Below are 14,360 nucleotides of genomic sequence, written 5' to 3' on the forward strand. Positions count from 1 at the left end.
TCTGATAAAATTTATTTCTTCCCCTTCACAATGACCCGGACATGCTCGGAATCCAATAGTTCCCGACCTAATTCACGGTGAATCGTGAAATTTATCTTCAAAACTTATTTCATGTTTACTTTAAAATGACACTGTATTATGAAGAAATATCACAAGTATTCTAAAATCAGTTCCAAACTGAATTTTTCTTTTTCAACTCAAAATTGCCTGGGAGCCATATGCTGTCACCGGAAGAGCCATAGGTTCCCAACCCCTGTTCTATGTCATGCATCTTTTTGCAGTTAATCCCAGTTCCAGTTTTAAGATGAATAGATTTAGCTATAAAACTTTTTACAATTTGTATCTTCTTTACAGATGACTGTAACCTGTTTCTTCTGTATGCAAGTCACCCAGAGGAAAGTCAACAGATGCATAAACCCCTCTAGTTTCCTGCATTAAATGAAATGTATTGATATTAATTTGGATTAGTTGTTTACTGTAAATTTAGTATTGAATTAAGTAATTTGTGAATTTTTGAATGACTTAACAGCTTCAAACCCGCTCATAACTGTTGAAATAAAAACAATCTGCCAGTACGTCGTATCTGATAATGAAGCAGTTTGCATTCCCCGAGCCAATGCTAACATCACAGATATTATCTGTGGGTCACCCGGCAGGTCATAAATCAGACCTTTTAGTGATTAGGATTAGGGCTTTATCACTTATTTATCACAATTCAAAGGTCACAATACAGCATCATCTGAGTTCATGGCAATTCAGTTCATATTTTGCTATGCAGTAAACTTCTGCTATATTTATACAGACATTTAAAATGAAAACATGCAATGTCCTTGTAAAGTGAGGCCACAGGTTTCTGGTGTTTGCTGAATATTTTTTCAGTATGACAAAAGTGACAAACTTCCTTTTTTTTCCATTTACATAATGAGTCCTTGTTTTGGCACTGAAACATGATGTACGGCACAAATATTTTGCATTATTCATTATGTAAGACAGTATGTTTCATTGAACACTGTAGTTTACAATGTAATTATTTCTTTTTTTTCACCTTTCTCCTCAACACAGATTCTGAACCACAGGTGTCGTATAAATCGCAGTGACGTTAAAGTGATTTGATGTATCTAATGAACAAATATGGGGAGCTGTTAAATTAATATAATAATGTCAATAAAATTATTATAAAGACTATTGAAAAATCAATGACATTGAAATGCCATTCTGATGATATTTCAAAGTCCTTACAATACTGACCACGTTAAACTTTGTGTTGTGAATAAGGAGATTCCTCATCCTGCGGCTCACAACAGCCAACCAATGAGTTTAACTAGTTTGGGTTTAGCTTAAGGATATATGCAAATAAATCCATGTCTGTATGAAGGTTTATCTAAATATGGTTTCAATATATATAGTTCTTTCACTCCCTGTGGACTTAAAGCATTTTACACTAGATTACATTCATCCATTCACACACACTCATACCTCTTGGATGGAAGCAGAGCTGTCATGCAAGGTGCTGATCAGGCCATAGAGACAAGCTGGGTTTCAGTGACTGCTCGATACAAACATGGTGCACAAACCATAATTTCACACAGCAATCAAGCAATATGTTGGGACTAGATGAGTGTCACATAGGAGCTGTAATAGGATTATCTTAGGTATATTCCAACCAGGTTTTTCCTGTTTTTACACTTTTTCTTTTCTCATATCCAGTGTCTACTTCAGATGCACTGTGGACTAAGGTTCATATTAGTGGCAAAACACGAGGTTGTCTCCCTTACTACTTACACATACATATTGTACACACAGTTTACATGAAGAGGACCATTCCATCCATTCCATCCTGATTTATCAGGAAAAATCCTTGCACACATGAAAAGACACAACTACACACATACATATCTTTTCCCCTTTTTCCTCATTCTTCTTACATTCTGAAATGTATTGAATTCCTTTTTTTTATGTTTTTTTTACACCCCTCCAAGCATTTCCTTTCCCTACTCTCTTTCCATGCCATTCTGCCTCTCAGCTGGTAAGGTTTGCTGGTTAAATATTTGGAGGGGATGCTGGATTCAGGAAGGCCTAAGCCAGGAGGATCAGCAGAGGAGAGGCTGCAGTTGTTGTGGATTAGCTGCTTGTGTTTTTTCTTTCTCTCTTTGTTTTTCCTCACTTTTTAAAATAATATTATTGCCTGCTTGCTGAGGGTTTGGTGCTTCCTTAGAAGGGGGCAAAGTCAGAAATTGAATTGTCTTGTAAAAGTAATACAGGCAGTTACTGCTGATCTTTAGGAATGATAAAAGAAACATATCTAACTTAACTGCATTACTGGATAATAATTCCCTAAATTGTTTCTTTCATATTTGTGAAAAATACTATGATGTTTATCTGTACATTGTTTTGCTGTAAAGATTTTGTTCAGGTAAATATAAGAAACAATTTAAAGTTGCAGATTCTACCCAACAGCTCAAGATTGAGATTGACTCATCGAGGAAAATTTAGACAGAGAAACCAAATTATAAATGAATCAATAAGCTTGATAACATTATACTAATAACTACCGTACTCTGAAGTTTCCTAGGTCTGATACTAATGTCTCACTTGAAATATCTGTAATTATTTAATATTTATCATGATTAGCAAATTAAGTACTTTTTCTCCCTTTGATAGAAATATGTCATACTAGGCATGGTGGTTCAGTGGTGAGGGCTTCCGTCTCACAGCAAGAAGGTTCTTGGTTTCCAAAAGGGGCCTTTCTGTGTGGAGTTTGCATGTTTACCACATGTTTGCATGGGTTTCCCCTGGGTTCCCCAGTTTTCTTGTACGATCCAAAAAAACATGGAGAAGGTTAATTTGAGACCCTAAATTGCACAAGTTTGTGAATGAGAGATTGAATTGAATAGTAGTATGTCACGATATATGGCTCTCTATGTCATCTGGCAACTGGTCCAAGATAAACCACTTTCACCCAATGACAGCAGGGATAGGCTCCTGCCCCCACATGGCCTTGACTGCAAAATAAGCATCATCCTGCAGATAATGAATTAATGAATTAATCAATGTCACACTGTCTGCTTAATTGTTGAAAACCATTTCAAATACATAATGTACAGTGCTTTTCAGTGCAGTGACGAGTTGTAGATGGAACCTAATACCTCAATGTTATTATATTTGGTCTAATTTTGACAAAATAAATTAATCAAGTAGTGGATGGATGCCATCGATGTATGACCCATCTGTGCCTGAAAGTGTGTATATGGCTTGCTGTCATCACACTTTAAATTTTGATGTTGTATTGAAAGAGTTCTTTTTAGGATGCATTTGTTTGGTTTGATTTGAGGTTTCGGGATAGATTTCGAAAGCAGCCTTTCTGTGTGGTGTTCATGTCGTCCCAGTGTCTGTCTGGCTTCTTTCAGAGTTCTTTTGTTTTGTCCCACAGTCCAAACATATGCTGTTGTTTAACTGATAATGCTGTATGTACAGATTTCCCCATGGGGATTAATAAAGCTAAAATTATTATCATTATCATTATTGTTATTGTTATTATTGTTATTAGAGGTGCAGGGAGGCTGGAGCCTGTCCCAGCTGTCATTGGGTGAGAGATGGGTTTTAATGTTGACCGGTTGCCAGTTGATCATAGGGCCACACATAGAGACAAACAACAACTTAATCTCATTCACACATCCAGCCAATTTTTCCAAATTACCTTCTGCATGTTTTTGGACTGTGGGAAGAAACAGGAGAACCCAGAGGAAACCCCTGCAGACACAGAGAAAAAATAAAAACTCTACAAAGGAAGCCCCCCTGTGGGAGTCAAACCAAGGTCCTTCATGCTATGAGAGGGAACAGCTAACCACCGTGCCGCTCAAATCCATGCATGTGCGGGGGGAAATTCAACATACCAAATCACTGGCTGCTCAAAAAAAGATAATACTTTGTTTGTGTCATTGTGCAGAATTTGGAGAGATACGTACAGAGCAAAAAGCAGTTCAACAAAGCTGCCACGAAGACAGAGGCAAGTGTGAGGTAAGAGATTGACACACTAAAACACATATCCTTAAACTATATTGCAGGTTTAAACTTTAAGCCATATTATTCCCTCAGGAAACGCATCCACCAACTAATATATTCTCACAGGCCTAGGGACAGCAGACTATTAGTGATAGACAAGGATCTGCTCTTTTCCTTTTTTTATATTGAATCTGTGTATTTGCTTGAGCAAACCTGACCATTATGATAAGAATTTTAATTGGCTCCTCCAGTTAAAGTTAAACAATAACTCCTTTCCCATCCCTTCCTCTCATTGTAAACTTAAATGAGCCACAGCCATGGAAAGGTAGCTAATTACTGCCGCTAGAGTGTGGGAGTCACCTCACGTTAGAAACCAGGCCATGACTTGGTATAAAATTTTGTATCACACCAGTAAGTGGACATCACTTCTACTAGACAAGTGACAAGATAATGAATGGAAATATTGAATAAATGAGTAGCAAAAAAAAAGGCATCCACACCCTGGCGCTTGGGGATTAATTTTCAGGTCATAGAATCCAGGAGTTTCAGTCACAGGACTTTCTCAAATAGCTTCTGTTTCAGTGGGAGTAGTTAAAGTAACATTTTCTTTTACATTTGTGAGAACATTTTCAGTACGCAAGGTTGGAAGATGCTGTGGACATTATGTATTTGATGTTTGAGGGGCTTGTGTATTAACTACATATGAAGAAGATAGTTTCAAGATAATTTTTCAGGATATTTACAAGGAGTCATATTTGTGCCAATGTTCGGAGTTTTGCTGAACAATATTTTGTGAACAAGATCTGTTTTGTGCAGGTTATCAACCCCGTGCTTCTATAGAGCTCACTCAGCTTTGCCTCTACACTCGCTTAAGCTGACAGTGTTACAAATATGTCACGACTTTAACCAGTCACTGACCTCAACAAAGTCAACAGGGTTAACAGCTTTGTATCCCATCAGTTTGCTTATAAAACAGCACAAGGATTATGGGAATTTCTCATGAATGATTTTCGGTGCTCGGTCCGGCTACAGAAGTACATGGTTAGGCTAGCTATTTTAGACAATGTCCTCTGCATCAGAGCCACATGTAAGTAGTTTGATTCCCCTAATCCTCCCAGTTGTGGAAGCAGCCTGTCTCCATACAAGGCAGCCAAGCAGGATGGCTTTCTCCAAATCAGTGATTGGTTGGAATTGTGAACTGTTGTAATGCTGTGCCAGGCAGGCAGACAGTGTTTAGAGAGGCACACACCAAAGGGAAACTGTTCAGCTTGAAGTGGAAATGTTGAGCAAGCGTAAAGCCAGAGATGGGCTTGGTCAAAGCAGATTTTTGCACACACATAAATGATTTTTGCATGCAAAATTATGATACTGCACAATCAGATAAGGGGTTTTATTACAACTCCATTGACTGAGATTGGCAGTGCAGTATGTGCTTCAGCTGATACTGAGTAGTAAATACAGTCCACTGATAATTTCAGTGGGCAGGATATTATTAAAAAACTGTATTAATCCCAGTTTAAAATAGATAAAGCTTTGAGAGTTCAACAGTGCAGATATCAGAGGCACTGGTCTACTGAACAGGGTTCCCATGGGTCCTAAAATGCCTTAAAGGCATTGAATTCATTTATCCAAATATCTCTAAATAATTGATATGATCACTTACTTTACAATTCACCCGAAGCATATCTTTTAATCTTTTGAGTGTCTGGGCTTCTGTGAACAGATACACTGTTTAGCAGCATTCTAGTATCGCACAAAACAGAGATGGTTTGGGAACACGATGGAAAGCCGAGTTGTGTCCTTTGAATTTGTCACCCTCTGAAGAGATGAGCAAAGTCCCTAATAGGAGAAGTGATCTTGAACTTAGACTATTTGTTTTTTTCAACACATTTATCAGCAGTTTTAGACCATTGGGACACCAGATTTACATGTTTACTGAACCAAGATCTTTCCCCTTTAAAGAAATTCACTCTCACAACACTTCATCATGATCATATGCTGAAGTTTGGATTTGACCTGTTGGAGTAAATAAGTTTGGATTAGCTTATTTGTGAAAATATGCATTGGTTATTTCTCTACAATGCAAGTAAAAGCTAACAAGTCTCAACATGTGAAACTGCTCTTACTTTGCATACAGTTTCAAGAAGCTGAGCTTGTCACCTTGGTCATCAAAGGTCAACTTAAATTGGATTTTTTTTCTGTCATTCTTATCTGGAGGACTCTTGCAATGATGTAGAAAAAATGACATGGTTAGATAAGGCATCTTTGGGAGAAGTGAATGTATAGTATCCACAAAGGGAAGAGTTCATGACTGAATGACTGACCCCTGGAGTGACAAGAGCACTTCATTGAGCACTTCATTGTATGGAAATGATGTAAATAGAAAAAAATGTATTGGCAAAATCAACCACTGAATGAAGAATGAGTGCCCAGACTTCAGTTATATACTCTATATATACACACACCCACTCTAAACCGTCTTAAGCCTGTAGCTCCGAGCTTGCCCAGATATATGCACAAATATACAAGTTATTTTGCTTTGTAGTTAGTGCACCATTTACACAGTACTCTAAAGAGACTTAACTCTTTTCAGCATTTCCGAAAATTGCTAGCATGCTTTTAATCTACAGTGATTCTAAAGACCAGGTTATTTTACCCTTGGGGGAAAATTGTACTGTAATACCTCTAATCCTCTGGTTGTGGGGATGATGTGTATGAATATTTCCATGTGTGTGTATAAGGAGGATATTTTAAATCCATAAGTATTTTATCAAGGAAGATAAAACCATTCAACCTTCCAAAGCCACAGTAAGTTCATGGTCAATTATATGCTCCTCTTACATGTTCATGAAATTACACTTTCTCTCACTCTGCAATCCAGTCTAACCTAAACCTCCTGGGAATCCAGCAGGGTTATTCTAATGAATGGATTATGGGTGAGGTTAGGGTGTTTATTTTGTGAGAAAAGGAGTTTTTTCTCTCTCCCTGCTTACAATTCACCCAACAGTTCACAACACTGAACTCTTAAAAAAAACATTTACAAAATGTAGGTACATTAGTTCTATTAAGATGAGCTTTGATTTTACATTTTATAATCTGTAAATAATGAAATTCATCAAAGTATGACATTCCCAATGATCATGGAGAGCTAATTGTCTGCACTTGATAGATTCTTATATATAATGTATGTACGGCAGCTGCTGTTTAGAAAGTACAAAGCAATTTGTGGGAAACTCCAGACACTGCTTTCATGTTTTAGTGGTTCAAGTAAACTTTCTGTCAAGTAACCACACAGAGTAGTGTGTACCAGCCACCCCATATATAGGCAGACACTATAATTCAGAAAAGACTATGGAGAGAAAAAGTTCCCTTTTGAAAGAATTATGGGCAATTAAAAAAAAAAAAAAAAAGAAACTAGAAAATTTAAAAATTAAATTGGTGCTCTACCTTGAGGGAAGATTGCCTTTTTCCATTCACTGGATCCCCATAACACTGTGCAGGGAGTGACTCATAACTCAAGGTTAGGTTCGAGTTGTTCTCTAAAAAACAAATAATGACAATAATGATGAAAATAAATAGTCAAAAGATAGAATTGACAACCTTTCTTTATGTTTAATCAGCTTTTAGTCCTCTATAAAATACCTCCCAAAAATATTTCCTGACCAAATTTCAACATACGAAACCTTCCAGAATCAATTGTCTAGCATTTTCCTTATCAGTGAATTTAGTGCTTAGTCTTAAATGTGCTAATAATCGAGTGTGGCTATGTGTTCAGGAAACAAATGTAAGTCCCCTGCAGACCTTGTTGTGTCCATGGAGTGTGCGCATGACAGAGAGAGAACAAGGGAGAGATGAAATGAGATGGAGGGTTGAGAGAGATATAGTGATGGGCTGAGAGAGAGGATGGCGAAGGACTAGTAGCATTCTAAAATGTCAAATGCCAGTGGAGCATGATAAAACAACTTCAATGACCTCCCTATCATTGTATTTGTCATTCTTTCACTGCCTCTCTCTCTTTCGCCCTGTGACTTTTTCTCTGGCTTTCTCTATCCAAGCCTTCAGATTTGCCAGCACAATTGTACATACCGTTCATACATACCAGATATTTGCTGCATACTGTATTGTTATTTCCACTCCGGATGAAGTTAAAATCAACAATAAGCCTGTAATGGTCATTTAACAAGTATTTCTGGCAAGATGGATACAGGGTCTGCAAAATGCGATGGCAAATTACGCTGACAAGGTTACATATATATATATATATATATATATATATATTTATACCAAACAGCCAAGTATCATTATCTTTTTCCTTTTTTAGAATTTGTTTTCTATATTTATTCCTCTCTACTTTGTCACCAACTATTCCTGAATGCCTTTTTTCCCAAACAAGTTTGTTTCGCGCTTAATTCTCCGTTATAATTATCTAACAACATATGTGATTTAAAATTCAGGGCTTTAAACCAGTCTTTCCTAGCTGAACATGGCACTGTGTGGCCATTTCAAGAGAACAGAAATGATAAGGCTGTGAGCTGAGGAGAGGAAGAAGTTGCCTCGGGACCATGGTTCTTTCTCGTTACAAATGGTTCCCCCTTGTGCCCAAATTGCTTGACAGTGCAGGTCGCAGCTGCATTTGCATTTTTGACCTAGGGGAATATTTTCAATTAACTTTGTCTTTCCTGATCAATCACAGGGAATAAATGTTAAAAAATGATTTCTTTGTCTTTTAAGACTTTCAAATGAACTCTTTTGAAATTGTTTTGAGAAATATATATATTTTTTATCTTAGTATATTAAATGTCTCAGATTTTTCTGTCTATCTATCTATTTATTTATTTATTTTTCAAAATAAAATTGTGTTTAGACTCACTGCTGTAAGCATGCGAACCACCTCTCTTTTCTCCTGTTACCAAACTGCTTATATAATTACTTAGTGGTCCCGGTTTGTCATCAAGCTGTATTTACATTATAAGAACACCCAGCATTCTGTCAAGACACAGCCCATAGTGTTGATTCCCTCTAACATCACCCTTCTCACATAGCTAAACACATTACAGTTTGGAACTGAAAGTCTCTCTTATTCTTACTCAGGAACAGCAAAGCATTTTGACGTCATTTTCTAATCATATCATCACCTACTAATTAATTTCTTTTCTCATGGATCTTTTTAATTCTATTTTACATGACCATTTTGGTCATGGAATCAATTATTTATTTCAATGTACAATAATTAACAACATGAAAGTTTGAGTCTGATGTTCCACATCCACAACCTTTGTGGTCTTTTGCTTTCTCAGTCCCAACTTCCCTGTAACATTTTCAAGGTATCATGTTTGGAAAGAAGGTATACTTGCAAATAAATAATTACATCAAGCAAGTAAACCAGGTGTAACATTACAAAGAGTACATTTTTATTACATTAAATTTATTTTGGATGAAACCATCTCCAGTTTTTTGGGAATTGGTTGAGTGTCACATTTGCCACTTCTATTGGTTATCAGTCACAAGTGAAGGGAGGGGGGACTCCTCAGCAGGCCCTTTTTGGCAGCGCACAGATCTGCAGGGATTTCCAAACCTGCCTAATGACTGCTTAGCCGTAGGATGTTTGCATTTGCCAAGTTGACAAGGTTTACCATACAGTGGATTTACAGACAGGTTGAGACAGACATGAAGGTTGAGCAGTTATCTTTTTAGTCCAGGTACATTTTGTAGGGGGGAGGGTGAAGAAGACCACTACTTCTCCAGAGCTGAAGGTAATAAATTGAATGTAAGATGGAGACAGAAGAGCAAGATGGCCACGTCAAACTACTCAGGTCAGTACTGGAGAAACTTTAACAAGGCCAGTTGTCTGTTACAGTAGTAGTGGAACTGGGCTTAATAGCTAGCTGTTGTCAGATCCCCTGGCCTCACAGATCACTCAGCAGTTAGACTGGAAGCGTTGACAAGACAAGTCCAGAATCCAAGTTGAAAGCTGGCAGTTGGAGGTAATTGCTCTGTGTTTCCAATAGAAAGGAAATCACGGAAGGGGGTGTCAGTGATGAGTAAGCTGGTGTAGGGTTAGAAGGGGGTGTCATCACTGAAGAGTAATTTTAAAATTATATGACTATTGGTATTCTCATGTCCATTGTTTGCTTCTTGAAATGGACAATTTAGAGGGGTATATCTCACTGCAATAAGTCATCCTGCCTAAGCAGTCAGAAACCAGTTTGCATTTTATGTTTACTAGATAATAGGCAACAAATTTATTCTCCAGTTTGGTTGATTTACGCTGTAATGTCGGTACAGCTTTATAAAATCTATAAATGAGGAGCTATCAAACTGCAGTGATGTTGCCCTTGATTTTATGAGGGACAGTGATGAGATGTTTTATGTTTCAAACATTGTCACAGTGGTGCACTGCGGCTCAAATCCTGGAAATGATAAAGACAGAAAAGAGGTATCATGAGAGCAATGTAGCAGTGGATGCAGAGGTTGAGGAAGGGGAATGGGGGACATAATGGAGGATAGATGAAGATGATGTCCCATTATTACATGGATTTGGATTTATTTTGCAGTTTCATACACGGGTGGCTGATGAAAAAAAGTAAGGTGACAGATAACAAAAGAAGGCATGATGATGATGATGATGATGATGATGATGATGATAGAAATATATATGTATATTTATTTCTATTTCACTTTCAAGGGATAGGACTCATCAAATTAATTGCCATGTTTGTTTTTACTGCAAGACCTCACAAAAATTATGTATAATGTTTCTGAGCCATGATGCAAAGTACAATACATACAATCTGGCTGGTCAGGTGCTGTGATAACCGGGTGTGGGTCTTTAATAACTTGGCAGGGAATGGAAGCTGAGCTATATGCTTTGCAGATCTGTGCTTAAACTGTGCATTGTTCCATATTGATTTTCTTCCATATAGAAACCAATGTCAACGTTTCAATTTCGATGTTATTTCATTGAAGTTTGTGGTGGCAGATCCAGCTATATCAATAGTGTCAGTTTTAGTGTTGATACTTTGTTTGTTCAAGTTAGATTGTTTTCTAACCAAAATCCAACCCCTTCTAGATGTCCACTTAATCATCCACCAAACCTCACCTGCTATCATCTTTGATATAGATATAGTATTAGCTTTTAAGCCCAACTTTGTCTTCTAACATTAACCTTATATTCAGTTTAAAATGAAGTGCAGCCAATAATCAAAATCTATGTGACTTCTGGTGCAGCTGGCTCTTGCAGCCAGCCCTACAGTATTCTTGGTTCCAGTTTCCAGTCAATTTTACAATGCAGTATTTCGTATTCTTTGACAGATGATTGAATTCAATATATTTTCAGAATCAGAATCTCTTTAATGGCCAAATGTAAAATGTATACAGGAATTTGGCATAGTATGTTAGTGCCTTGTAGCAGGAGATACACAAGTTTGTGTATACATACATAAAACTTGGGACCATTGAGAGGAATGAAGTATTCTACTCCAATGCATTTTGAAAGACAAAGTGGAACCAGAGTACATATATGACCCTACCTGCTGGTTACAGGTACGATAGGACTAGAGAGATGGGAGAGGACAAATGAATAAGCGTGCAGATACAAGATAGGGGGAAGAGAGGATATGTGCCCTCAGTCAATTGAAAAGCTGTCAGGGTACAGGTGCATACAAGCTACAAGCTAGAGATAAGAGGCAACTCTGTCTCTCGAGCTGTTTTCCTCTTCACCTACCCTGCCCTCCCTCCCTTGTTATCATCTCTCTTTCTCTTTACTTCAGCACAGCCCCCCACCCTTATTAATCAAACCCGTAATGGTAAAGTAATCTGGTCAGGAATTCCAACCCTCCAACTTGTCAAATTCTATTTCCTGCTGAAATAGATAAGGTTGGACCTGTTTACCTCGCAGTCATCTGTCCACCCTGCAGAGTGTTCTTGAAGTAAAACAAGAGCTCTTTTCTTTCTTCTCTGCAGAATAACTATTTCTCTGAAGTGCTAAATTGCAATAAGGATTATTTGACAGTTGTTGGTTAAACCTCTAATACATGCACTTGCTCTAAGGCATAAGTATTTCCTAGATGGATGGGCAATTATTTCTGAAAATATATTTACTGTTGATATGTAAGATTCATCACCAAATAACCATCATTCCCAAATAATCCTGACCCATATGACCCAAAAGAAGATGATATCCAGGGTCAAGTTTTTAAGAAGGATATTTATCATCACATCTGCTCTTGTATGGGAAATCACATGTCTGATATTGAACTCAACTTACTTACTTTTATTGTACGTTTTCCACAAATCGTTCTGTGAAATTTTTTTTTCAAATTGTTAATGAAAGGGACATATTTGAAGAAAGAGCAGAGGACTCTGAAAGTTCTGAAGGCAATGTTTTCCAATTACTCGATGAACTCCAGTTTGTCATTTATTTATCTCTGATTCTCGGATAATTACTCAAGGTACTTGATCATTTCTGAAACATTTTCTTCATAATTTTAAGGCTGTACAATTTTAATTAAACATCTGTAAATGCTTTTGAGTGCATTTGCCTAATGACAAACTACCAATATTCTATTTGAATCTTGTCACAGGAAAAGAAATATAGTGAAGGAATAATTGTGATCTGTGTGGAGAGTGATAGTCTTTTCACAGTTTTTGTTGTGAAACGAATCATGATGTGAAGTAGTTGTTTGCTGATACATATATTTTATCTGCTGAAAACACTGACACAGAATGGTGAGTGATGTGTTATTACTGTTTCTTGACTTACAGAAGTGACTTCTGCTCTTTATGAGCTTTACCCGAGACTCCGTGATGTCATTGTTTCAGCCAAGAAGTAGATCCAGTGTTTGACGACTCTACTAATGCGTGATAAAGCAGGCTGAGTTATTGCATGGGTCGTAAAGAAATGTATAAAAATAGGAAACATATTGTTAAATCAATGTGAGCTTACATGCTTTGTTCTCTCAGCGCTAGCAAGGAAATTACGTTAAAGGGAGGTTTGGGGAGCAGAGAGAAACATGCAACAAAGGTATGCATTTGGATTTAAACTAGATTAAAACCAGTAGCATAATTAAATAATTCCCTTTTGCATAATGCAGTTTAATGAAGAACATTTTTAAATAGTTTACTCACATAAAGACTAACCAGATGTCATTTAATTAAAATTATAGACTTGTAAGTAAGATGTTTTCACAAGCACAGTGATTCACACACATTTCTGAGCATGTATTGTTGCCCTGAAGTCAGTCAAAGTATTAGATTATATTTTCTTTCTTCCAGCACAGTGAGATGTTTACAAGATTTTCTAATTACTTGCCTGAAACGCAGTAGATACAAATACTTTGTAGTTGACAGGATAGAAATAAAATGGCATGTAGGACAATCAGTGCTTCATATGTAAAGCCAAAGCCATTAAGTAAAACACAAATCCCGTCACTCTAACACTGAGAGAGGCATGGTTTAGAGTTGATAAAGGCATCTCCCTTATCAGTCTTGTAGCTTCGCCATAAGGCTTTTGTAGTTGGTGGCATTTTTTTTGTGTCTTTTCCATTTTCCAATTTCTGTGCTTTCATTTTTATTTTCTATTTCTCTTTGTCTCCTTAAGCTGATCTGCATGGTCCAGAAGTCTGAGCCCTCGATGTTCTGTCTGCCTTCACTGTTGGAGATTAAAAATAATGTGCAGCACCATTAATTAAGCAACTAATCTTACTGTTTGTTGTGTTTTTTAATGTAAAAAAAAGAAAAAGAAACAGATGCATGTCCTGCTAGCACAGAATGAAATTCATTTTTTTAAAATGGCATCACTCATCATTTTGGACTTTCAGTTTAGCATAGTATGAGGATTGAGCTTTTGCTTTGCCGCTGATGAGTGAATTTTAGCCTTCATGCGTCTTGAATAAGCCCCAAATGCTATCAGGAGTCTTTTGGTTTCTTGATGAGTGCCATTTATTTCAAATTAAAGTAGAGTTCCTTATCTTTGATAGCCTCAAAAAGAGAGAGAAAGAGATAAAGATTGCTTTGGTGTCCTTCTCTCTATGCTGTAAATGTAATGAGAGCAGAAAAAAGTCGAGGGAGTTTAGGTGTGTGTGAGAAATGTAAGAAATTAGGCTGAACTGGAGAGAGACCGACACACCAAAAATGAAAGACGACAGATTAGACAGGCTGGATAAACTATTGGATTACTGTTGCTTGCTTGTGTGTGTGTGTGTGTGTGTGTGTGTGTGTGTGTGTGTGTGTGTGTGTGTGTGTGTGTGTGTGTGTGTGCGTGCATGCGTGCGTGCGTGCGTGCGAGCGCGCGCACCTAAATGTGTCAATATGCATATGCTGTAACTGAAAGGCAAGAATCAGGTCTCTGCGAATCAAAG

The 14,360-nt window shown here is 37.3% G+C and overlaps 1 protein-coding gene across 4 annotated transcripts in view; it reads left to right on the forward strand.

The window, feature by feature from the left end:
* LOC147227338 (MICOS complex subunit mic25a-like) overlaps positions 1-14,360 on the forward strand; it is an 82,814-nt gene that overhangs the window by 38,145 nt on the left and 30,309 nt on the right. For all 4 annotated transcript variants that reach the window (XM_086159426.1, XM_086159427.1, XM_086159429.1 and 1 more), the window contains one exon: positions 3,947-4,017. In XM_086159426.1, the coding sequence (XP_086015552.1) occupies positions 3,947-4,017 (71 nt within the window). The remainder of the gene's footprint in view (positions 1-3,946; positions 4,018-14,360) is intronic.

The sequence above is a fragment of the Fistularia commersonii genome, chromosome 14 (assembly GCF_037954325.1).
Source record: "Fistularia commersonii isolate RoL2024-O1a breed Wild chromosome 14, RoL_Fcom_v1.0, whole genome shotgun sequence".
NCBI classification, from domain to species: Eukaryota; Metazoa; Chordata; class Actinopteri; order Syngnathiformes; family Fistulariidae; genus Fistularia; species Fistularia commersonii.